The sequence below is a fragment of the Macaca nemestrina genome, chromosome 2 (genome assembly GCF_043159975.1).
Source record: "Macaca nemestrina isolate mMacNem1 chromosome 2, mMacNem.hap1, whole genome shotgun sequence".
In the NCBI taxonomy this organism is placed as follows: Eukaryota; Metazoa; Chordata; class Mammalia; order Primates; family Cercopithecidae; genus Macaca; species Macaca nemestrina.
This window is the reverse complement of record NC_092126.1, coordinates 183,832,645-183,858,905: the sequence shown is the minus strand read 5'-3', so window position 1 is coordinate 183,858,905 and position 26,261 is coordinate 183,832,645. Positions and strand designations below refer to the sequence as shown.

The 26,261-nt window shown below is 39.5% G+C and overlaps 2 protein-coding genes across 9 annotated transcripts in view; one reads left to right on the top strand and one right to left on the bottom strand.

Moving 5' to 3' along the window:
- Positions 1-26,261, top strand: part of LOC105477475 (cms1 ribosomal small subunit homolog) — a 369,751-nt gene that overhangs the window by 15,287 nt on the left and 328,203 nt on the right. The gene's annotated exons all lie outside the window — the stretch shown is intronic.
- LOC105477476 (filamin A interacting protein 1 like) overlaps positions 1-26,261 on the bottom strand; it is a 297,624-nt gene that overhangs the window by 6,419 nt on the left and 264,944 nt on the right. For all 5 annotated transcript variants that reach the window (XM_011733987.3, XM_024791455.2, XM_011733988.3 and 2 more), the window contains one exon: positions 15,967-18,742. In XM_011733987.3, coding sequence (XP_011732289.2) covers positions 15,967-18,742 — 2,776 coding nt within the window. The remainder of the gene's footprint in view (positions 1-15,966; positions 18,743-26,261) is intronic.

Here is a 26,261-nt window from a genome sequence, read left to right as displayed (position 1 = left end):
AACCCGCAAGGCGGAGGTTGCAGTGAGCCGAGATTGCAGCATTGCACTCCAGCCTGGGCCACAGAGCCAGACTCTGTCTCAAAAAAAAAAAAAAAAGTGTTTTTTTTTTTTCTTGGACATGTTTCAGTAAATGAGGTATGGAGCATTAAAATGTGTCATCTCTTGGATCATTTTTATACAGCATTATGTCAAATAGCTCCAAGAAAGTTTTGTCCAAATTTGGAATGCATATTACAAGAGAACTCCATGCATCTAGCTCTTTTAAAAAGACCACACAGTGAATGTTCTACTCAGAGTTGGAGGCTCCTGGGTTTCATCAGAAAGCAGATGTCCTGGAGGAGATTAAGCAAGTTGGAAAACTCATTCATAGAAGAAAACGATTTTTTAAAAAACGCTTAACCCAGTTCAACATGAAGACTGGGATTTGGAATGGATTAAAAGTCTGAAGGATGTTGAGTTCAATGAGGCAAAAGAAGTGGTTCCACCTAGGGAGCAGTAGAAAGAAGAGGAGTATATTTGTGGAATATATTAAATTTCAAAGGTGCTAGTTTGTTTTATCCATAGATTCTCAAAAGAAAACTAGCAATCGGCCGGGCGCAGTGGCTCACGCCTGTAATCCCAGCACTTTGGGAGGCCGAGGCGGGCGGATCACGAGGTCAGGAGATGGAGACCATCCTGGCTAACACGGTGAAACCCCGTCTCCACTAAAAATGCAAAAATTTAGCCGGGCGTGGTGGCGGGCGCCTGTAGTCCCAGCTACTTGGGAGGCTGAGGCAGGAGAACAGCGGGAACCCGGGAGGCGGAGCTTGCAGTGAGCAGAGATCAGGCCACTGCACTCCAGCCTGGGTGACAGAGCAAGATTCCATATGAAAAAAGAAAAACAGAGGAGAAAAGAAAAGAGGAAGGGAGGAAGGGAAGAAGGAAAAAGACTTAGCAATCTAGAAGACTCCCTGTTTATAGAGAGTCATTAGGAGGCATTGAGTCATAATGATCAAAAGAAGTATGGAAAGGTGAAGTGTTTTCAGTTGTATTCAAAGTCTCAGATCGATAGCCCAATTTCTACATGACTCTTTTGTTCTTTCACATTATCATGGAGCGCAAATGTACCAGAACAAAATCAACGTTTATGGAGAAACTATCAGATCTCAGACAGCTGGAGTCAGGATGTTTCATTTTCTGTAAATGAAATTAATTTTGTAAGTGCTTTGAACTTTTTGAACTGTATTGGCAACATGTTGTGTAGAAAGCAGTGTTTTCTCAGGAGTGGTCCTGACTCCAGGGACTGCATCACACTTTAGCTCTAGAGGTTGAGAAGTTGAAGACTCCCAGAGACCTCTGGTCATTTTGATATGTGGTAATTCAGGTGGCGTGGGACGGTGGTTGGATTCAGGGCTGCTTACTCCCTCGGGGACTCAGCTGTGGAATGCTTGGCCAAGGCCGTGTGTTATCAGAATTGACAGTGTTTTTGTAGTTTTGTTTTTATCTCAGTGTTTAATGGGAAAGTATATAAGTAATGATGATGGATATGGTGATGAAAAGGAGGAAGTGCTAAACTGAAGAAAAATATATTTGAAATATGATTGCCTTCTTTTCTTTTGTCTTTTATATTATTTGACAAATCACTGCTAATTTATGGGGAGTGGTGGAATGGAAATAAGAGATAATCTGGCAGCTAGCCCAAAATTTCATAATGATGCTTTGGCTTTTTTCTCTTGATTTTCTCAGAGCTCCCCCATTAAACAATAAAACTTATCAGTACAAGTTTTACACTTTATACAGGAAAGGGTCTTTCAAAGGGAAGCCCTTTGATTTGATTAGCTCATTCTCGTTAACCTCTTATGAGAGATCATTTGGTTTTAAATAGTGTTCTACTGCTGTGGTTTATATTAAAGAGTTGTCCAGTATCTGATGCAAAGGTTAGAGTAAATAGGTGCCTTTATTCTATAATGTATCATGATTTGTGGTTGTACCTAGTCACCTCCCAATCTCTCTTTCTGTGGAAATTATTCATTCGGCAGTGGGGGCAATCCAAGAATAAACATTGAAATAAAGTTTTCAAAATCCCTCCAAACCCCGTTGCCCCCACTTTGTGTCAGACCAAGCATCAGATGTAGCAATACTTTGTTAAAATAAAATATACTAACCTTTAATACTTGTCTTCCTCATTTGTCCTCTTTTTATCCATCTGTGAACTTTTTTCCTTTTACCTCAGCTTTTCTTTTTTTGTATCCTTTCCTCCCTCCCCTCTCCTATTACTTCCTCATTTCTTCATTTGCACCGATTTAATTGTTTTAGTCATTATCAGGGTTACATCTTATAACAGCCTTTGGGCAGTATCTACAGCACAAGCAGTGGAGCCAGTCTTGGGTCTTAATTCTAGTTTTGGCACTAACTTGCTGTGTCTCTTTGAGCAAACACTTTACCCATGTAAACCTCAGTTTCCTCATCTGTAATCTTCATCTGGGGATTAAAATACCTACTTGTAAGTTTTCTTTGGGGAGTAGAGACATTGTGTAGTAAAGTCCCTGGCCCATCTAAAGTTTCGGGTAAGTGTTAGTCGTTCCTGTTGTGATCATCATCGTCATCATCTTTGTCTTTTTCCTTATATCACTTCTTAAGATGCCTATTTCTTGGTCATAATCCTAACTTCTTTGATGGTTTTTACCTTTCTTGTTTTCCTGCTTTATCTCTTAACTATCCTCTCTCTAATTATTTATGGGCAATATGTTACTAAGGGTAGAAATTAAGGCAGCTGAATAAGCAGCACTGATTGCTGGGCTGTACTTCTAACCACCTTTGACCCAGAAATGGCCCCCTCACATGTCCTTTACTCTCCTTACGCTACTTTGTCTGGTCCTTGTGAATCTTTCTTTTTTAGAGTTCACCTAGAGACATTATCTGTTCTTTCCTGTTTTCATGTCTTTTGTTTGAAAAATGCAGTAGTTCTATTAGATCACCTATAAAGTCCTTTGGCCTTGACATTCTGTGATTCTGTGAAAAGAACAAATGCAGGCCAGCTATGGCTACCAGGTGCCTTATTAGCCATATGAGCCTTTGTTGAGCACCTACTGTGAGCACTATTTAAGTCCTGGATAGTATAGGACTGTCTTAAATTTTATATGCCCAGAGAGCCTGTTAGGATGCAGAATCCCTGCAGTGGGAATTAATAGGTCTGGGAATGTGAAATTCTGCAAAGTCATATGTGTTTCTGATGAAAGTGGTCAATGACTGCATTTTAAGAAACACTGATATAAGGAGTTAAAAAATAAATGATAACTAATTCTTGCTTTTGAGATGATAGTGTAGGAGGGGTAACAAATAATTATGAGGCAGAATGATGTGCAATAATAGAATTACAGACAGCAGTTTTGGAAACTCAGTGGAAAACTAAAAAGTAAGGAAGATTTTCCATAGGAAGTGACACATGAGGGATGAGTGGGATTTTAGTATGAGGTACAAAGGAAGAAGAGTATTTCAGCCCTACAACCAGCATGATCAAAGGTAAGAAAGCCCAGTAGTATGTGGGAGGATAGTTAGTATGTTGTCCTGGTGAAGGTGTGGGGATATGTCTAGAGTTTCAAAGGGAGATGAAACGAAAGATGAAGGCCATGATAGAAGGTTTGGACTTTGGGTACTAAGCAATTTTAAGTACTATTTTCTGGGAGGCTGGAGAATTGCCAGGATCAGAATGGTATTTAAGGCTGGATTATAGAGGTGAGGATTTAAATGTAGTAGATTAACTATCTTATAGTACTATCTGTCCTAAAGTCTGAACTTGGGGAGTAGTAGTACAAATAAGCGGGGAGGACAGAGGAGGAAATAATATGACAGAGAGGAGGATAAGCAGAGAAGTGGGGAATAGTTCCCAGATGTTGAACCTGAGCAGTGGGGAAGGTGATGGACCATCATTAGAGGTGAGACAAAAAACAGTTCAAGAAAGATAGTAGATTGGGTTATGGGCATCTGCTAAGTTTGAAGTGTATAGTTGGGCCTTCCATGTGGAACTGTTTGGTAGAGTTGAAATATTGAAGATGTTGCTTTGAGGATCATGATAGAGAAATTGTTGATACTATTCAAGTGTCTGAGACAGCCAGAGAGAGAAATGTAATTCCCACTCAACTGCCGCTCTTTTCTTCTCCCACCATAGGTACTTCTACATCCCTTTCCCAGAGCCTGAGATGAATTTTGTGGGATCCTCCCATGTGCCCACATCCTCTGCACAAGGCCACTTTATCTTACTGATAAGAATGTAACTAGTTCTGAGAACAGCCACCTAAGGAGGCATTTCTTCCCACTACTTGAACAGTGCATGGTGATTGAACCATTATCCAGGCACTGATTGGCTTGCTAGGGGAAAGGAAATCCTGCACCTCTCTTCCAGTAACCTGGCTGGCCCCTCGGCCATTGTGTCTGATCCAAGCAGACAGATTACCTAAACTTGTACTCTCAGAAGGGTTTGCCACTTTGTGGCACAGAGCCATGCAGTAAGGACAGGATAGCCTCCCCAAAGCATATTTACTTCCTCATTGGCAGTCTGAGAAAAACCTGGAATAGGACCATATTTGATAAGTTTGGCCTAAAAAAATAGTAATCGTCCGTTGTTCTCCCTAGTCTTCTCATTGTCCTTAGAAGCTATAATCAGCAGCCTCAGAAGCATTTATATTTTTCAGTTTCTGTAATTAATATATACTCTTATAATCAGAAAATTTCATATGAAATAAATGGGCTGCTTATGTAAATTACTATGAGAGCTGTTCTCAGGATGATCCCTACTCACTGATTTCCTCCCTGTTGTCCTAAAGGAATAACTGTCTGTCTCTTGTGTTATGGAACTTTTGAGGACCTCTTGCAGTTTTTAGTTAGCTCCTGTTTATATAAAACAGTGGTTTTCTAAGGCTTAAAAAATGACTGATCTCAGGCATAGTGAATTCAGGCAAGAACACCATGAAAAGGCATAAGAATAGAAAAAGAATAGCTTTTTCTTGTTAAAGAGAAGAGAGGAAATAAAAACAGAACAAAACAGCCAAACCACTAATTGTAAAGGATAGTAATGCATTTTTAAGGAATTACTTTGAGTTGTTCGAAGAGTGTCTGTGTTGATGCAGATTCTTGTATGGTGAGGGGAGACATAGGAGCCAACTTGACAACTTTCCTTTGCCATGGCAGTTTTTACTTGGGATGCTTCCTTGGTTTGCAATTTTGTACTCCTGAATTTGGAGACTGACAAGGTTGAACCCTAACACTTCTCCTTCTGACCTGGGAAGATACATAGTGATTATTTCTAAAAAATGATTCTGAGAGTGCCAGTCTTTCCTTATTAAGTTACAGTGTTCCTTGAGAAATAGAAATCCAGATTTAGAGTGTACCATCTGGGAAAATTTTCTGTTTCTGCAATGGCAGAATCACACCAAATGTGGCCTAAGTTGGTGGTGCTAGTCTTTATAATGGCTGGACCTTGACCCCTTGATTGCCTTTTCTGAAAGTCTTGGGTCATTATCAGGATTGTCAAGGCAGCCACCTGCTTATGAGCTTAGGTGTGCAATGGTTGTGATGCTCCTTCCATGAGTCATTTTCACTCACTTCTGATGCTTTTCTCTCCCATCATCTCTGAGGCTGATCAGGTACCTCCTGCTCTGCACATATTGATGTTCTTCATGCTTGGCATTTGTGCCCTTTGCTTACAGAATCTTGCCTTAGGATAGAGTGAACACTGACTGCACCTTTTGTGTTCTGAGAACAGTGTCCTAATGAGAACATGAGCTTCTCTTTGGACTTGCTTTCTCACATCTCCTATCCCAAGTGCCACCACCAGGTCAGTCTTCTCCGTGCCTGCCCATTTGTGTGGGGCTTGGCTTCTCACATTCATTATCTCTTGTCACCCTAACAGTGGCTTCAGGGAGGCAGGTGGAGTTGGAAGGAGAGGCCAATCACTATTGGCTATGGTGATCATGGAAGGTTTCAGAAGAGGCGAGCATTGATACAGACCTTTCAGTGTGGGTCTTATTTCACTTGACAAGAGATGAAAATTGTGTCCATGTAGAGAAGTGGGGAGGAGAAAGGGGAAAGCCCTGCATATGTTTAGGGACATTCTGAGTGTTCTGGCTGAAGTGGCAGATTTGTGAGGTGTAGCACAAGGAGGCAACATTAGACAACCTGTCTATCACCACAGAGAGTGGAAAGGATCAAATTCAACTTATAATGAATTTAAAACCCCTTGCAACTCAGTGTGTTGCCATGGAAAGAGAATGGGGCAACAGAATCAGACCTGTTTTCACTCCTCAGTTTTGTGACGTACTAACAGAATGACCTGGAACAGCTTTCCTTATGTGTCAGAGTTTTAATCTACTTATCTCTAAAGTTGTCATAATACCCACTTTCTAAGGTTGTTGTATAATAAAATAATGTTATATAATGGATTTGTTTTTTGCCCTCTCTTTTTTAATGTTACCTCACTACGCAGAAGCCTTCTGTGAAGACAGAGACTCCCTAGTGCTGTATTCATGGTTCTTCACAATCTAACCGGTCTGTGCCCTTTAAGCCTTACCCTGCCCCAACCATCTCAACTTCATCCATATTGCACTGCTCACTGTTCCTTGAATGTTGATTATCTGCCCTCCTGCCTGCCCCCACACCTTTACTTTGTGGGCACCTCTTTGGAGCACCTTTCTTTCTTCTCTGTATCCTAGTCCTCCCCATCCTCCATCCCCTGCTCAATCCTCCTCTGTTTCTGAAGCCTGATCCCCAAATGCCACCTGAGAGTAACCTGCTCTTCCTCTAAATTCCTGTAGTACTTACTGTCTATACAGTTCCTTCTCTGTGTTGAGCTCTTAGTTACCTTTTAAGCTACCCCTTAACTCCTGCCTTTTATTCCAAACTTGAATGTCTGCATAGCTGCCTAGCACAACAACGAGCAGTATTGCGTGCTTCATAAATGTTTGTTGGTTCATTCTTGTAGGTGAATGGTTGAGGAATGAAGGAAGCCTGTATCCTAATAGAAGACGTTAATGCCTGTAGTGGTTATAAGCTAATAATACAGAGGGAATTGCAGCTTCTCAGAGAGGACCTTTTAGAACGGTCTAAACAGTAGAGAATTATCTCTTCAGTTCTTGGGATTCCTGCTGAAAACTAATTCCCTTCTCCCCCAACTCCATTTAAAGCCGGGGTGGTTGATTTCTAGACTCTTATTTCTCCCAAGGGCACATGAGAAATGGAAAGCTCTAGTTGAACTGAAAATTCTAGTTTAGAATTCAGGTATCTTTGAAAGAGACAGAAGTACAAAATACTGTAATAAATGTTCAAGTATGAACATGCTCTTGGGCCAATCTGTCAAGTAAGTGGAAACAATTATGCAACAAAACTCTTCAGTATAGGTTTTTAAAGTTGCTTTGAGGCTTATGTTTAGTCAGATTCAAGGTTCTCATCTCTAGACACCAGACATGAGTTTTCATATGAGTTGTCAAATTTTTCCCGCAGTAAGTTATGTAAGAGTGGAACTGGCTTATAGAGTCACTTGGTCCATCTCTTTAATGTGGTGATTTTTAACCAGAGGGCAATTTTGCCCTCCAGGGAACATTTAGCCATGTCTGGAGACATTATTATCACAGTTGGGGGATGCTACATGTTGTGTAAGTAGAAGCCAGGAGTGTTCCTAAACATCATACCGTGCATAAACACCTCCTGCTTCCCCACAACAAAGAGTTCCTGGGCTGAAACCATTAATAGTCCTGAAGTTGAAAAAATGCTCTAATGGGGAGAAAAAGCTGATATGATTAGGGGTAAAAAATTAATTTGTAGAATCTGGTTTTTTTTTTTTTTTGAGACAGAATCTCAACAGAGCTGTGAAGCTCTGTTGCCCAGACTGGAGCGCAGTGGCACAATCTTGGCTTACTGCAACCTCTGCCTCCCAGGTTGAAGTGATTCTCCTGCCTCAGCCTCCCAAGTAGCTAGGATTACAGGTGCCCGCCACCATGCCTGGCTAATTTTTGTATTTTTAGTAGAAACGGGGTTTTACCATGTTGGCCAGACTGGTCGTGAACTCCTCACCTCGTGATCTGTCCGCCTTGGCCTCCCAAAGTGCTGGGATTACAGGCATGAGCCACCATGCCCAGCCAATTCATAGAATCTTAGAGAAAGAAACATCTACTAGTTTTGACACCTATAAGTGAAAAAATGAGGAAGAAGTTTAATTTCTGGAGGAAAAAAACTCATGTAGGTTGTTGGCTTATTTATGCCCCGACCTTATTTCCCAAAAGGAATTTTAAATGATTTAAGGAGGGTGGCAAGATTTCAAATTCAGAAGTCACTGGAAGTTAGAACCAAATGTGATCTTAAAGATCACCAAGTTCAATTCACTTATTTCAATTCATAAAGGTTAAATGACTTGTCCAGGGCCTCACAACTGACTAGAAAAGGCATAAACCAGAGCCTGATCTATTTGCCTGCCTCCAGTGCTCCTTCGCCTAACCACTTCACTTAACTGAGTCTTCCTCTGTGAAGCTTTCTAATCTACTGTAGCCTTCCTTAATCTCCAGTTTATTGGTAGAGATTGACAGTTTCTCACTTGATTAAATGTTGTCTGATACTCTTGTTTCTTGTTTCATTTCTTGCCCAGGTTAATAAGCTCTTCAAGGGCAGTGAATCTTTCATCTCCATAATATCTGCCCCAGTGGCAAGTAAGAGGTACACAGTTTAGTGTGTCATGATCAGTGGATTGATTGTGTACATGTGATGCTTTGAAGAAAACATATTGCACACTAAGATGCTGTGCATGTCACTGAGACACAAGTTTTGTTGCATAAGGATCATTTCTACTCACTTGATTGACAGATTGGTCCAGAGCATGTGCACATTTGAACATTTATATTTGTGTTAATACCTTGTACCTTTGTCTCTTTCAAAGATATCCTATTATAAACTAGAGTTTTCAGATAAACTGGAGCTTTCCATTTCTACTATGTCTGTGGCAGAAAAAGAGTCTAGACAACCAACCACCTTTACCTTTTGCCAGAACAGCAGATAACTCCCTCTACAGACCTTTCTAAAAGATCCTTTCTGAGAAGTCTCAATTCCCTATGTCTTAGCTTGTAACCACCACAGGCATGAATGTTCATTAGTAACCTACCCTCCACCTATCCGAAAACCTCAGGAATGGCTGAGGACGAGGTGTAGGCTTTGTAGGTCTCTAGGGTTTATATTTGTATATCGTAGTTGTCCAAACATGGCTAGCCTTTAAAGAGCTAAACAGAGGCACAATCCTATCATAAAAATGGACTAAGGACATGAATAGACAATTCTCAAAAGAAGATATACAAATAGCAAACATATATAAAAAAATGCTCAACATCACTAATTACCAGGAAAATGCAAATCAAAACCACAGTGCGATACCACCTTACTCCTGCAAGAATGGTCATAATCAAAAAATTAAAAAATAATAGATGTTGGCGTGGATGTGGTGAAAGGGGAACACTTCTACACTGTTGGTGAGAATGTAAACTATTAGTACATCCAGTATGGAAAACTGTGGAGATTCCATAAAGAACTAAAAGTAGATCTATCATTTGATCCAGCAATCCCATTCCTGGGTATCTACCCAGAGGAAAAGAAGTCATTATATGAAAAAGGTATTTGCACATGCATGTTTATGGCAGCACAATTCGCAATTGCAAAAATATGGAACAAGCTCAAATGCCCATCAATCAATGAGTGGCTATAGAAAATGTGGTATATATACATGGTGGAATACTACTCAGCCATGAAAAGGAATGAAATAATGGCATTCGTAGCAACTTGGATGGAACTGGAGACCATTGTTCTAAGTGAAGTAACTCAGGAATGGAAAACCAAACATTGTATATTCTCACTCATAAGCGGGAGCTAAGCTATGAGGACACAGAGGCGTAAGAATGAGACAGTGAACTTTGGGGACTCAGGGGAAAGAGTGGGAGGGGTGTGAGGGATAAAAGACTACACATTGGGTACAGTGCAAGTGATGGTTGTACCAGAATCTCAGAAATCACAACTAAAGAACTTACTCATGTAACCAATCACCACTTGTTCCCCCAAAAGCTATCGAAATAAATAAATAAAAACAGAGGCAAAAAAAAAAAAAAAAAAAAAAAAAAAAAGATGGTCTCAGGTAGCCCCTTAGATATCATACCAGGACCGTTTGGCTGTGGGGAGGAAGAATAACTCACTAAAATAAGAAAACTAGTTTCAGTTTTTCAAAACAGATTGCCTCAAATAATAAGATAAGTTTTATTTATCTTGATCAACAGCTTTGACAATGAAATTTTAAATGATGTCACAAGTGATTATCCCTGGGATGGCTGACTGCAATGCCAAAGGTTATTCCTGAATACATTTTTATGGCAGCATTCTAAGTGTAAAACCTGGTACCTGATGGAATGTTGACAGATTTGTAAGTGCTCCCATGTAAATGGTGTTAATTCATTATCAAATTATGAAGTACTTAGAGGTGTTGGCCAGTTAACTCACTATACTCCCTCAAGATTCCTTAACCTACAGTGTTGCCTTTGAGGGATGCCTGCTCTGATGTATTGACTGCCCAAAAGCTTTACCCTTCTTGATGTACCTTGAGGAATGGAAAGGTCCATCTGCTGGAAAGGAAAGGGCTTGGAGTTTAAGTAAAATGAATTTAAGTGGGGTTTAAGGTTTGAGAACCTTAGCAAACTACTTGTCTTCCTTGCTCTTTCTTGTATTTGCTTCACTGTGCCATAAGTTGAATGGAGTCCTTTGTTTTGGTTCATCTAACTGCCGTATTTAATGTGTGTTCTGGACCCTTCCCAAAAAATGCTACAGAGTTAAGTTGAGGGCCTGGGATCTGAGAGAGAAACAGACCTTGTAGGTGTCAGACAGCCTGCTGCAGCTCAGCCAAAGATTTAGGCATCTATGCTTTGCTACAGTTATAAAACTGGGAATCTTCCCACCCAATAAAATGGGAGTTTTTATTGAGCTTTCCTTTTAAATAAAAAGAAAACGTGGAGAATAAGCCTTCTGTTTGTCATGCCAGCCACTAGAGGGTAGAATAGCCACACTTGCTAGGACAGGTGTAATTTAAACAGAGGGACTGTGGTCAGAACACATTTGCCAGTGCTTGTCAATACAGATGCTTTTTGACTTATGATAGGGTTAAAACCACATAAACCCACTGTGAGTTGAAAATATTAAAAGTTGAAAATATGTTTAATACACCTAACCTACTGAATATCATAGCTTAGCCTAGCCCACCTTAAACATGCTCAGAGAACACTTTCATAAATCTACAATTGGCCAGAATCGTCCAGCAGCACAGCACACTGTAGAACAGGGGCCCCTAAAAAACAAGCCATGGACTGCTACCAGTCCGTGGCCCGTTAGGAGCCGAGTGGCACGCAGAAGGTGAGTGGCAGGCAAGCGAGCATTATTGCCTGACCTCTGCCTCCTGTCAGAACCAGTGTGGCATTAGATTCTCATAGGAGCACGAACCCTATTGTGAACTGCACATGCGAGGGATCTAGGCTGAGCACTCCTTATGAGAATCTAGCTAATGCCTAATGATCTGAGTGGACAGTTTCATCCTGAAACCTTCCACCCAACCCCCCGGCCATGGAAAAATTATCTTCCATGAAAACAGTCCCTTGTGCCAAATTGGGAACTACTGCTGTACAGTATTGGTTGTTTACCCCCATGATTGTGTGGCTGACTGGGAGCTGTAGCTCCCTGCCACTACCCAGCACTGGGAGAGAGTATCTTACAGCATATTGCTAGCCCAGAAAAAGATCAAAATTTGAAGTACAGTTTTAGGGTACAACTAACCAGCAGAAGAGTTTGTTAAAATGCAGCTTTCTGGGCCTCTGCCCCCAGAGGTTCTGATTTGATAGCTCTGAGTAGAACTTAATATCAAGGGATTCTCATACAGATATCTTGGATTTTACTTTGAGACACGCTGATCTGTAAGAGTTTTGGGGCATGCATTTTTTCCTGACTATCTTTTCTCTTGGGATTACAAAGCAAAATGATTATCTGGAGGAAAAAAATCTGAACAATAACAGAAACCAGGGTATAGGAAAAAGCTAGAGTGTTGGTTAATTTAAAGGTCTTTCCCTGCCTTTGTTTAACGTATTTTAAAAGAGACTTACTTTGTAAATATTCAGAATCAAAGAAACTACTAAAACGTTTTTATTGGGAGTTTTACTTCAACCAGTAAAGACCATGGAATCCTTAGACTACAAATCTCTAAACATTTTTGATAAAATATCCCTTCTATGACCATCTCACAGCTCCCCTAATTTTATCCTTTATGGGTTATGTGGTTTGGCTCTGTGTCCTCACTCAAATCTCCTACCTGTAATCCCCATGTGTCAAGGGAAGGACCTGGTAGGAGGTGATTGGATCGTGGGGCGGTTTCCCCTGCTGTTCCCGTGCTGTTCTTGTGATACTAAGGGAGTTCACATGAGACCTGATGGTTTAAAAGTGGCAGTTTCCCCTGTGCAGTCTCTGGCTCTCTTGCTGCCTGGTAAGATGTGTCTTGGCTTTGCTTTGCCTCCTGCCATGATTGTAAGTTTCCCGAGGCCTTCCCCAGCCATGAGGAACTATGAGTCAATAAAACTTTTCTTCTTGATAAATTACCCAGTCTCAGGTATTCTTTATAGCAGTATAAAAATGGACTAATAAAAATGGATGTCATGAAGACCCCAAGCCTAATGTCTTAGCATTGTAAAATATAGTTGTGGAGACCTTACAAAGAGTGTATGTAATTTTATCATGATCTTGATTGAACAAGTATTGCAATTCTTTCTTATGTGTAAAGAGTAAAGATTCAAGTGTAGTAATGCACAATGTCCTTCTAGTAAGGATGACAATTTTATTTTTGTCAGTGCCCCTAGAGAGCAGTGGCATCCTCTCGGGGAAACTTTTGCCATTACTTTTAAATAGAAAAAACATGATAAAATCATTCAAATCTGTGATAGGATTCTACCATTTAAAGAGTTAAAGAGTTAGTGGGAATGTGAGTAAAATGAAACTTGGTTCTGAAGCCAGGACTTAGACTAATGAAAGGTTGGTATGAGTTTTTCAGAGAGACGAAAAAACAGTCTGTCTTCTGTGAGCACTCATGGACCAAAGAATACAACCCTCCACCCCCACATATTTCATATGAAGATTTCTGAAGATTTTCCAGTGTCACTTCCTGTTTCCTTCCTGGTTTTTGGGGGAGTTCTATGATTATATGTTAATGAAAAAGGAAGTTCTGTAATCTTCCAATCTCTTCTCTCTCTCTCTCTTCTCTCACACGCACACAAAAAAATATAAGAAACCTTTTTAAAATTAAAGGCCAGATATCTACAGTGTGTCATTTTAGGTGAAATTCTATAGAAAAAAAGATGTTTTGCAGAAATTATGCTGCTGTTATGATGATCTTTAATTAGTAACACTTGTAATAATGTACACGTTATTAATCTGTCTTCTAAAATTTATTTTGATGCTGATACAAATTATTATACTAAAGGAATCCTCCCAGTAGAGGTACTTCTGAAAAAGAGGTGTTCCTTGAAGGTTTGGTGAATCTCCAGTTATGTTAGATTAACTACTTAGGAAGCCTCTATATAGTTAAAATCTGGAACAAATGATTAAATGAGAATTTGTGCATTATAATAATAGAACACAGGACTTACGGTGTTAACTTTATTATAGAGAATTGCTGTGGCTCACATAAGAAATTGAACCCTTTCAAAATGGGTGGGCTGATGAATAGCCCAAATTTGGCTCCCAAACTCTATTAGTTACAAGTGTGCCAAGAATGGATTTCTACCCTCCTCTCATCCCCCACCAGCACTTGGAGCAGCCAAGAGGAACCTGGGGTGATGGGAATCCCTTGGCTGGTTATCTCTGCCTCTTTATCTGTTTCCCCCAGTGCCACCCAAGCATGTGTTTTGTTTATGCCATTATGTGACAAAGTTGGGAAGACTTTGTTCTTAAATTCTTTGTGATTTCCATTGTTCATAATTTTATGACTAGTTGATTGATGCCTTCCAAAATATTACATGTACCCGCCCTCAGTAACTAGAAAAAGATCTCATGAAGCAGCAGCATTATCATTGTCTGTTTTGAAAGAGCTAAAATTAAGTTGGCCATTCCTTCTAGAGTTCTGGCCCAAGGTGACTTAAAAATAGTTTTAATAAACATTTAGACCATCTTGTATTTTGTAATACAGTTGGGTCACTGCTGATTCCTAAGATAAATGTGTTTAAACAGAAGCTTTCTCATTCATCAGCAACCTCAGCTTTCATCCAAATTTATTTAATGATGATGCAAGCCCATAGCGTTGGTGTTGCAGTTCGTCACCATGGAAGTGTTTCTGTCAACAAATCCTCGCTTTACCATCATGAAATTGATTTTGCAGGGGAAAGGAGGATGATTGTGAAAGCTTTCTTCTACTCTTAAAGATCTTCACAGTTTGCCTGGATGTCTAAATGAATTGTATTTAAAATCAATAACTGGCAATAAAATTAACCACACTGAATTAACAGTTATGAGGTTAGAAAAAGGGAAATGGCAATAAGCTACTTGGTCTGAAATCGTCTTTTTGGAATGTGACTTGGAGACCACACTTGTAAGTTAAAATGTTCCCTGAAAGCTATTGTTCTCTGCTCAGAAGTATAGATTATCCCCAGGGAGTCCCGTGAAGCAGATATCAGAATTTCTAGGATGATTTGGCTGAGTTTTTCTCATCTATATTATAAATGGCATAATAATCACAGAAGAAATTCACACTATATTACTTCTTTCAACTAATATACTGTATTTTTTTTTAAATATGCCTTTTCTATAACTTATGTCATAACTATCTTTGGCTTTTATGTGCTTGTTTAAAAAAAAACTGTAAAAGTTAAAAAAAAAAAAAAACCTATAAGCTTCTGAATACAGGCCCTTTATGAGCAGGGTAGGTAGCACCTACATTAAGTAATTCAGACTATTTTGGGAACCACATAGGTAAGAAACAAGAATGACATTTTCTTTTTTTTCTTTTGCTTTGAAGCAGAGTGTTCAGGAGTTTATGTCACAGTGGCTGGTTCCAGATTTGGTTGCAGACATATGTGTTCTGTGGGAGTTTTGATCTCTGGTAGAAATACAGTCGACTCTTGATTGTCAAGGTTAACTACATTTCCAAATGTACTTTCTCTGGCTTTCTATCACATGTCAGAGCTTTTAAATTTTACCATCTGCTTATATGTGCTCATGAAAACCAAAATTATTCAGTAGTATTTTATTTCATTATTATCATAAACATTTAAGTTCCTAATGTAGTCTAAGCACTGTGTTGGGCTCTAGAGATACTGAGATACATCCCAAGCATGAAGTTATGTTTGCTTCTGAAAGATCTTATAGTTCACTTTGAAATCAAAGAGATGTAATTTTTATTTATTTGAACCACTTTTCCCTCTTCTAATATGTGATTAGAAGTTGACCGTAAATGAGACATAGGTCCTGTTTGTTTTTAAGGAAGAATTAATAGAGACTATAAGCAAAAGACAAAATTCTATTGTACATGCAGAAATATAACACAGAATGACCAAAAGAAAATTCAGCAAGCAATGGTAAAAATAACAAATTATTTACTGTTTTATAATGTTAAAGTATTTTGCCAAGACAAGTTGCAGTCAAATTAAAGTGAGTTATGGAAAATGAAATACATAAAGATGTATTTATACAAGTGCAGACTAAATATATTTTCCATACAAGTTTGTAAATGAAAAGATACACAGTAAGTGCACACTCGATATGACTATGCAGGCAACAGTTAGTTTCAGATACTCTTGTATAGTTCATGCACAAACCTTCCCAAAGTACGAGTTCAGTCAGTCTTGGGGGATATGGAGGGATGATTAAAAAAGGATTGAGTTCCTTGCAAAAATATCAGTATGGACTGGATGAGGGTGAGCGTGGTCAGTTATATATATTACTTACTGTAATTTGTGATTGTCGAGGAAGAGGTGTGGCTGTTGGTGTGATAGTAATACTGCTGGTGACTTTATTGGTTGTTTTGTTTAGTGCCCCGTTAATTAAGCCTTGAGTTCGGTTATCCTGCAGTGGTGCTGAAGGGCTGGCAGGTCTCACAGGGCTGGCTACAGCTTGCATGTAAGGACTTCCTAAGTGAATGTGGATTTTATTATCCTCAGTAGTTATCACACTTGAACTATTACTGTTTGAACGCTGAAACTGCCATGATGACTGCCGGTCCGGGGAGACTCTGAATATCGCATGCTTGGCACTGATTTCTATTGGTTCTGGAGAGCGTCCCTGCTCAGGAGAGCTAGCTGAACCAGTCACAGCCAAAACCTGAATAGGGGACATTGTCCTTTCTGGAGTTAGAGAACCACAAGACTCTGGGGTCTGTGCTCTGGCAAAAGTTGCCATGGTAATTGGGGACATGCCTTGTTCTAAATTCATGAGGTCTTCGGTAGAGGTTTTGGATTTTACTGGTGTTATGGAGGCATTTTGGAGGATGGTTATCCTTTGCTTTGGCGTGCCACAGTTCGGTATCACTGCAGTACTCGTGTAAGAGTGAGGACTCTCTGTAGTCGGGCTTGTGATTTCAAGAGTGGCTGTGTTTTGTACATGGTCTGGAGTAACCTTTATATGAAGTGGCTGCCCAGGTGTGTGGCTTAGGACTAGATCTCCAGGTTGCACAAAGTTGGCATTGGGTTTAGTTTGTATTTTTCCATTCTGAGGATGGCCCTCCTTGGATTTCATCCAGGGAATCCATAGCTTTCTGTTAACAGGACATGGAGTAGACTGGCTGCATTTGAAGGACAGCACAGATCCCTCATCATTAGGGTCCTCGTCTTGATCCTCACTCTCCTCATATAACTGACCATTGATGACTGCACGTTCCAGAGGAATGAGGCTCTTGTAATCAGGTGGTTCATTGTCTACTGCTTCTGTCTGAACTTCTTTAGAAAATACTTGAGTATCGGAAATTCTTCTTCCATTGAGACTAGGCCTGAGGCTCTTACTGAAATGCCGGTACCTCTCTAACTCCTTAGTGAGGTTTTCAATCTCTCTTCCTAAATCTCTGTTCCTGTTTTCTTGTTGATTTAGTTTTTTTTGCAGGACTGAGTGATCTCCCTGGAGGTGACATATTAGGTCTTCAGTTGCCATGTATTCATGAATTTTCTCTTTTAATGCATCCACTTCTCTTGAGAGGTGCCCTGACTTAGCTTCTTCTTCTTGAAGCCTTTTGAAAAGCCATTGTTCATGGCTGGTCTCTGTCTTTTCTGCTAATTTGTACTTAGTAAGTTCCATTTTAACATGCTCCAGCTCTTTAGATAAAAATTGAGCTTTGTCTCTTTCATTAGCGTACCTTCGTTCTAGAGTCTCATATTCATCTTCTGTTTTCATGAGGTCGTCCTCAATGGCTTTCATGTCCTTTAGCTTCAGTTTCAGTCTTTCCACTTCTTGAGAGAGCTCCTTAATCTTATTGTTTTCTTGGTGTAATGCTGTTGTGGATTTCCCAGAGTCTTGATTTAATTTGTTTTTTGGGAAATCTTTCTCAATTGCTTCCAGTGATTGAAGCCTATTTTTCAACATATTAACTCTTGACAGGAGATCATTTCCTTTCTCTTCTTCCGCTTTCAATTTGTTTTTTAAATCATCTCTCTCCTTGGTTACGCTGTACATCTTTTCTTCTACATCAGTTTTGGACTTGAGCGCCCTTTTAGTTTCCTCAATTAACTTCTCAGTAACTGTTGTTACTTTATTTTGCTCCACTTGAAGCTGAGAAGCAGCAGCTTGTAATTTATCTTCAGTTTTCTTTAATTTTTCACTCATTGTTTTGCGTTCATCTACAAACATCACAGTTAATGTTTTCAGTTTAGTTAAATCCTCTTTTAGAGTGAATTCTGTCTTTTCTAGCCGACTTTCAATGGCTTCTAGCTCTTTAATCCTTCCTTTTAAACTCTCCAGTTCTTGAGACAACTGTTTTGTGGTCATCCTTTCTTTTTCTAAATTGCATTTCAGAGAGTAGCATTCTTGTTTGCTTTTGTTGAAAGCGTCTTCTAACTTTTCCAGAGCCATAATTCTTTTACTGAGTTTTTCAACCTCTAGTTTAAAGTCTTTACTCTGTAACGTCTCCTTTTCAAGCCTCTTATTGAGATCTCTGCACTGCTCTTCCATTTTTATGAGCTCTTCATCTTTCCCTTCCATATCTAGCACACGTTTCCTGAGCTCTTCCACTTCAGCCATGATACCAGCGTTTCCATATTCTCCCTTACTGATTTTTTCTTTTATATCCTGCAGCTCCTCTTCTGCTTTTCGTAAAGACCTGTTTGTCTCTTCTAACTCATCAATCTGCCGGCTGAGTGCTGCCAGCTTTTGTTGAAGCTGGCGATTTTGACTGTCCTCATTGGTGAGCTTCGCCATAATTGTGTGTTGGTCCTGGTGAAACTTTGTGGTCTGTGTTTGCAGTTCCTTCTCTAGTCTGGTTGCCTTCTGCTCTTCCTCCTGAACTCTGGCTTCAGCAAGGGCTAGTTTGGTATGTGTTTCCTTTGCATTTGTGGTCAGCTCTTGGATTTTCTGTCTTTGAAGGGTGAGCTGTGCCGTCAGCCTTTGTTGTTCATCCACCACCATCAAAGCAAAAGACTTCAGCTTGGTCAGCTCCTCTTTCAGGGTGGTGACCCTTTTCTCCTTTTCTTGCTCCTTCTCCTCCTGAGACTTGATTTCTTGATCAATTAGCTTCTTTAATCTGAAAAATGTAAAGTGCATTTTGTGATTGATGCTTTAGTAACTCATCGACTGTAATTAAATATATATGTAACTTAGAAATTATGTAATTGTATGAACTGTGTCAGTTCATATACAATATGCAAAAGAGTTCCTGAATTTGATGACAGAGGAAAATCTTGATAAACAGTTATCTTGCTTTTTTACTTGACTACTATTGATCAGTAACAGCTGCATTTCACCAGGAGCCTTAGTAAAAGAGTAAAGGCAAGAATATTTAGTTTAAATTGCTTGGGTAACATATAATTATTAGGCAGTCTGGCCTGAAGACTATGAAAATAGGCACAAGCTTGAGATGATGCAGTTAGACCTGGCTGCAAGACTGACCCTAATCTTACCAACTAATTGATCTGGGCAGTTATTTAACATCTCTGAACCTCAATTTCCTCAATGAAAAATGGGGGCAATAATTATATTTACTTCAGGGGCTTTTTATGAAAATTAAATGAGATGATTCATCTAAGATTCTCATTGTCCTGACACATGGCAAGCATTTGGTATTAGTTCTTGCTGCTGTTCTTTTTTTATTAATAGGGTTATTATATTTATCAAATAGTTTGCTTGAACCAAAGTATGTGGTGCATTAATGTTTGATGTTCAACTCCTTCATTCTTAGTTAAGAAAAATTGTATTCCCATTGCTTAGAAGTTATGCACTTCACTGATAGACATCTGTGCCAATTAAAACTTGGTTTGCACTGGCACAACATTATTCTGAGAACCACTTCACATATACCTTATCCTCATAGTGGACAACAGTTAAGTGAGGAGAATTGAGAGGCATCTGTTTGGGTTTGGTGTTTTCATAACATTTGAGAAGAGCTTGGGGTTTGGTAGGAAAGTGCTTATTGATGAGAGTCTGATGCTAGACATGATGGAAGAGAAACTCTTATCAGGAACATAATCCCTCTTAAATGACGACTACTGTGACATGCTGTTTTCTTCTTTTATGTTTTAAATTTGTCTGCATAACAGGAGGATATTTTACATGTAGTATAAACTGTCTCTTCCACCTCAGTAGTGAGGTCAAAGCTTTAAATTTGTGGCACTCTCAGTTACATTGTGAATGGGCTGATTATAGAGGATGTAATTACAGCTTTGCAGTTAAACAGAAGCTAAAATAGAATGGAATCCCTGAGGAATTGAACTAAAGGACTTGTCATGGATGAAGTTATGAATATTTACATTCTGGTAGGTATAGATAATTCATAATACTTTAATGTATCTTTTCTCTTAGGGATGAGTTAACTATCAAATGCATGTCTATCATCCTTATCATAGAACTTACTTTTTGAAAGTTGTGTAAGGATTTGAGAGAACTTATTATTTATTTTATTTTATTTTAATTTATTTTTTGAAACGGAGTCTCACTGTCACCAGGCTGGAGTGCAGTGGGGCGATCTTGGCTGCAACCTCTGACTGCCTGGTTCAAGTGATTCTCCTGTCTCAGCCTCCCTAGTAGCTGGGATTATAGGCATGTGCCACCACGCCCAGCTAATTTTTGTATTTTTAGTAGAGACAGGGTTTCACCATGTTGGCCAGGATGGTCTCAATCTCCTGATCTCGTGATCCGCCCGCCTTGGCCTCCCAAAGCGCTGGGATTACAGGTGTGAGTCACTGTGCCGGCTGAGAGAACACTTTAAAAGGAAACTAATTTAGGGTCATCTTCTTGGAAATTGAGTCCTTCTTTTTGAGATTCTAATCTGCTCTTTTCTGTAATTTTCTGTAATTACATTACACAGGAGGAACATGTTTAAAATAATCATATAAGAATTCTCCATCTTTTTTGTGGGAATCCACTTTTAGTTTTTTCTGTTTTGAGGACTTAACAGGAGGCTGGCCCAAGGGCTGTGGCTTGTAAAATTCAGAAGATGCTCGGCGGGATGCTGGGGTGTGGTTGATGATGATCTCATCCAAGGTCTTGGCAAAAGGCTTGCCCATGGTTTCTGGCCATGCCCCATCCCTATTTGAGACACGTGAGAGCCTGAAAAGATAAGCATGGCAGCTTCTTCTCGAATGGTCATGGGACTTCTCAACCCAGTGGCAGCGTCCACGGGTAAACTGCTTTGGTGGTGAAATAGTTAAAAAGAACTTTGGCAAAGTGCTTCCTCCTCCTGCCTTAGCATTAGAATTCATTCGATTTAATGGTTTTGACAATGCCTTGAGCATAATTACAGTGAAATATTTTTCCCCTCTCTACACCACAGTTCTTACAGTTTTATTAGAGAGCAGTTTCACAAAAACTTTTAAGTATTTATTTTCAGTTTATTAAATTATAGCATGTGCTATTTCAGTTTCATGAGAAGGGGGTATGTTTTCTTAGGATATGAGGGAGGGAAGACTGTTTCACAGTATAATTAAAAGAGTATTAAAAGGGAATGGTGATTAGTGAGTGCAGTGCAGTAACCTGCAAAAAAGGTTTAGAAGAAAATTCAGTTGCTTCCATTTTGTTCAGTGTTTTTGGAGCAGACATGATGCATATTTTTCAGCCTGGGGCATGATGCATATTTTTCAGCATGATGCAAACATAAGCATCTTTTTCATGGTTTTTGCAATTTGGTTGCATCCCCATCTGTTCCCCAAGCTCTGTCTGATTTTTTTTTTTTTTTTTTTTTTTTTTTTTTTTTTTTGAGACGGAGTCTCGCTCTGTCGCCCAGGCTGGAGTGCAGTGGCCGGATCTCAGCTCACTGCAAGCTCCGCCCCCCGGGTTTACGCCATTCTCCTGCCTCAGCCTCCCGAGTAGCTGGGACTACAGGCGCCCGCCACCTCGCCCGGCTAGTTTTTTGTATTTTTAGTAGAGACGGGGTTTCACCGTGTTAGCCAGGATGTTCTCGATCTCCTGACCTCGTGATCCGCCCGACTCGGCCTCCCAAAGTGCTGGGATTACAGGCTTGAGCCACCGCGCCCGGCCTCTGTCTGATTATTTGAATGCATTTTCTCTAAGCATTTCCTTACTACTTGTTTTCCAATAACCTGCTGTTTCCTTGGGCCACTCTCATGAGCACACCATAAGACAGTCAGCTGTCTAGTCTGGAAAAGCCTGTCGGGGAGGTAAACAGGAATTTATTTGCAGAAAAAACTGTACCCATAGCCATCAACCTGGAGCGCAGGACAAGGATCCAGTGAGAACTGTGAGCAGGAGGCCCTGATGGAATTGTTTCAGACCCAGTTGGATGCGTGTAATGCTGTTACACGTTGTGTGGTCGTGTACATGTGTGTGAGAGAGGGAAAGAGAGCTGGTTATGCTACTGAGTTTGAAGGAATTAGCACTTCTCATAGTGATGAATGGGCCACTCTAAATCATTATTTCTTGCCTGATATCCAGGAGCATTTGAAGGTTGAAGTTTGAGGCTACTTTTTAGTCTTGAAGAAAGTATAGGGTGAGGAGGGTGTGGAGTTGAGCCTCCTAAGCCGGCTTCCTACTTTGAGTAGGAATGGACTTTAGACAACACAGTCACTTAATTTTCTGTCTGCATTATTTTTCTTTGCATATTAACAGGATTTAGCATTGATACTTGCATTATATGCTAATGCAGGTTATCATGAACTCTAGGTTTGCTAGCCAAAGCAGATAAATGATTTTGATTGCTTTTAACCAGGGTTTTTATAATCTTCAAAATAGCATAGATCTTGAGGTGCAGAACTCTGCAGATCTAAAATTCATTCCCTAAAAGCTGTGTAGTCAAATTATGACTCCTTTTTCCATTAATAGTTACAGTTTAGGTGCCTTTATGCAGGAATAACCTATGTTAGGGTTTCTCCATCTTCAGCATTATTGATATTTGGGGCCAGATAATTTTTTCATTGTGGAGGTCTTCTTGTGCACTACAGGATGTTTAGCGGCATCCCTTTGTTGTGAATTAAGAATGTTTCCAGACATTGCCAGATGTCTCCTAGGGGGCAGTCACCTCCAATTGAGAACTACTGATCTGTGCATGTGTATGTTTGTGGCATGTGTGTATGTCAGTCTGTCAGTAGAAGCTGGACTCCATCATTTTGCCTTACTCAGCTTTAATTAAACAGGTGCAACAGAGAGCTCCCACCTAAATTACACGTACACTTGGTGATTTGATCTTCCCTGCTAGTGGCCTATTCTTTACCAGTGCTTCTCACAGTGTAAAGTGCATTTGAATCACATAGGAATCTTGTTAAACTGCAGACTCCAATTCAGTAGGTCTGGGGTGGGCCTCACAATTTGCATTATAACAAACTCTCAGATGATGCCAAGTCTGCTGGCCCTCAGACTGACTGTGGGTAACAAGGCTTTACCATTTACATGTCAGATGTTTCCTGGAGTATTAACTCTGCCAATTGTTGTTTGTTATTGATTTATACCCAATCTGCAGTACCACAGGCTGTATTCCTGACCTACATGACCACCCACTTTTTTCAAAGAAGGTATCAGGTGAGAGAATATGACTAAATTAACTAAAATCTGTTCCCCACATTTCTGGGGAACAAAATGACTCGAAATGCATACCATAGTTGGTGGGTCAGTAGCTACATTTTCATGCAAAAAGAGCACTAAATGATTTTAGCTCCAATTTGTGTTTTTTCTCACAAGCACAAAGACTAAAATATAGGAGACTATATAATAGCTGCCATTCTTTACTTAGTGCCAGTGATGTGTTGCCAAGCACTGAGCTGAGTCTGTACATCTGTCGGTTCTAATTCTCATGATAAATTTACAGGGTTTGGGATTATCTCCATTTTACAGCTGTGAAAATTGAGGCTCAGAAAGGTCAAGAAGGAGCAAGGCTGTGCTACTGTGCTATTTCCCCACATTACATTGCAAAGAACACAAACCATTGCATAGGGCTGGTCCACACAGAAGGATTTTTATCAAGAACACTCTGAATGGAGAACTATCAGCTTAAAAAATCTTACTTATCATTGCGTTTGTATTCTTTTTAAAAAGTGTGTATCTCTCAGAGCAGGGGTTTTTAAATGTTTGTTCTTGTATCTGCTAAAAGAATGTTGAAGAACTAAGTACTTCTTTTCACATTTTTTAACTAGCATCTAGATTTTTTCATTCAATGTTTAAATAGTTGTAAAAGGATATATTTTAACATTTGCCATCTAATCTGAAAGTCCTCATTAACAAATTGGACAGCCAAACCAGTCATTCAGGAAAAGTCTGACTTCATTTTTCAACCTAACGAAATGTGTAAATACACATCCCTCTGGTACCCATCTCATTTCTAAAAGATAAGGCATGAGGACTTGCCCTGCATTGTCCCCAGATGAAGAAACAAGGCACTGCTTCATCCATTGTTTGGTTCTAAACCTGTTGCTGCTGCTGCTCTTGCTGCTCTGCTCTGCTCTTTTCTCATAGGACTCTCAGGATTAAAGCTTTCTATAGTCATCCCTTTGTCTGATGCCCCAGAGGGGTTTCCAACCCAGGAAGAGCCACTTGATAAGAGTTTGCTAAGAAGTTTGTTTTGAAAATGTTGTTAGAAAAGGAGAACTCATAGAACACAAAGAGTATATGTATGAATGGTGGACACAGACGTTGATCCCTTAAATCTCTCCATGCCTGTACCCATAGGAAGTCTTTATGTACCCTCAGGGGTACATGTACCCCAGTTTAAAAGACTACTGTCTTGGAGTACTCATATTCATGTTCTAGTACTGACACCACAGCATTATAGGAACATTCATTGAATCCTCGCCAATAAAAACGGGTTTTGGAAGCTGGTTTTATGGACACAAAAGTGAGGTAATTAAATCCAAACTGGCTTAAAGCAGTATCTTATTACAGCTTTTCGTTAGAGTTTTTATTATGGCTCAGAATTGTTATAACTTACTGTGGTTTATCACTATTATTATGTGCAATACCAGTTCCTTGTTTTTTCAGAAACATCACATCTGTCATCTTCAGTATTCTTTGGTACTAACCATAATTCTGGTTCTTCGTTACAAAGGATACACTCAGAGGGTTTTTTCAGTTTTTATTTGCAGACACATATGTCAGCACAGATGTGCACCTACACTTTATCTCCTCTGTGAGACACTGAGTGTCAGTAATAATGCAGCATATAATACACATATGAAACACATGGTATGTCTAAATGCTATAACACCAGTCATACCTATAATAATTTATATTATAATTCTTACCATTTTTGATTTTGTTATTTTTGTACATTACAGTCAACCCTACTAAAATACAGACTTCTTGAGAACAGGATGAGTATCAGTGATTCATTTGTGTGTCCTACAGTGTCTACCACAAAGCCCTTACATGTAGAGGGAGCCACATGAATATCTTTTGAATAAATTAAAGAATGAACAAATACTCCCTTTTGTGAAAAATACTGTAGCACTGTCCTAAGTAGTTTTGTTCATTTTTTAAGAAAATGCTCTAATATTTACCATGTACATGTTTTTAGGCATTTAAGAAAATGAGGTATGAGTGGGTTTCCCATCAGTGTTCTCCAAGAACATTATTTTCTCTATTTCATAGCTACAGAGCCTCTAGAAAGAATCAAGACTGTTGGAACAGGTCCTTTTCTCCTTTCTTCAGATCCCTGCATTAGAACTGTATGTGCTTGTTTGTTTGAGGAGAACAGGGTTAGGTGGTAAACTAACCCTGGCTAGGATGTCCATATCCTAGCCCATCAGTCTCCTTTGGCTGTATCAACTCTGCTAACAAAGGAGTGACTATTTTATGTCTTCCTCAGAGTCCAGAGATCTACTGGACGAATATGTTTGTTTATTACATAAGCAACATTATATCAACAGCAGTGACAGTGGAAAAGAAATATCTATAATCTGACCACCCTAAAACATCAATTATGTTTCTGTTTTCGCAGATCGTTTTGCAGTTTTTCAGATGCTTGGTCCATAGAAATAAACTTAGGGTGATCATCAAGCAATAAAACCAATTCCACAAGCCATTAATGGTACTGTATTGTTTCTATTAGTTCCAGAAATCAGCCTGTAAATAGAGAATAACTTCAGAGTCAGCTTAGCTTCTCATCTATCACTTTAAGGAAACCAATTTTTCACTGTATTCACTATGTAAATCTTGAATTTAATGTTTTTGATGTTATGAATATGGCAAGACTTTTGTCCATTTAATTTACAAACAACAAAGACTATCATTAATACTAAGGCTATCCTGAGATGAACAGGGGATACAAGATCCTGTTTTCAAAGTGTTTATAGGCTATTAGGAAAGAATGAGGAGACAGTTCCAGCACAATTCAGTAAAGGCTTCAGAGCAATAGTTCTCAACCTTTTAGGTCTCATGACCTCTTTACACTCAAAAAATTTTGAGGACCCTAAAGAGCTTTTGAGTGTATGGGCTTTATCTATCTCTTTACTGTATTAGAAATTTGAACTAAGATTTTAAAAATACTCATTCGTGCTTACGCTTGTAGTCCCAGCACTTTGGGAGGCCGAGGAAGGTGGATCACAAGGTCAGGAGATCAAGACCATCCTGGCTACTAACATGGTGAAATCCCGTCTCTACTAAAA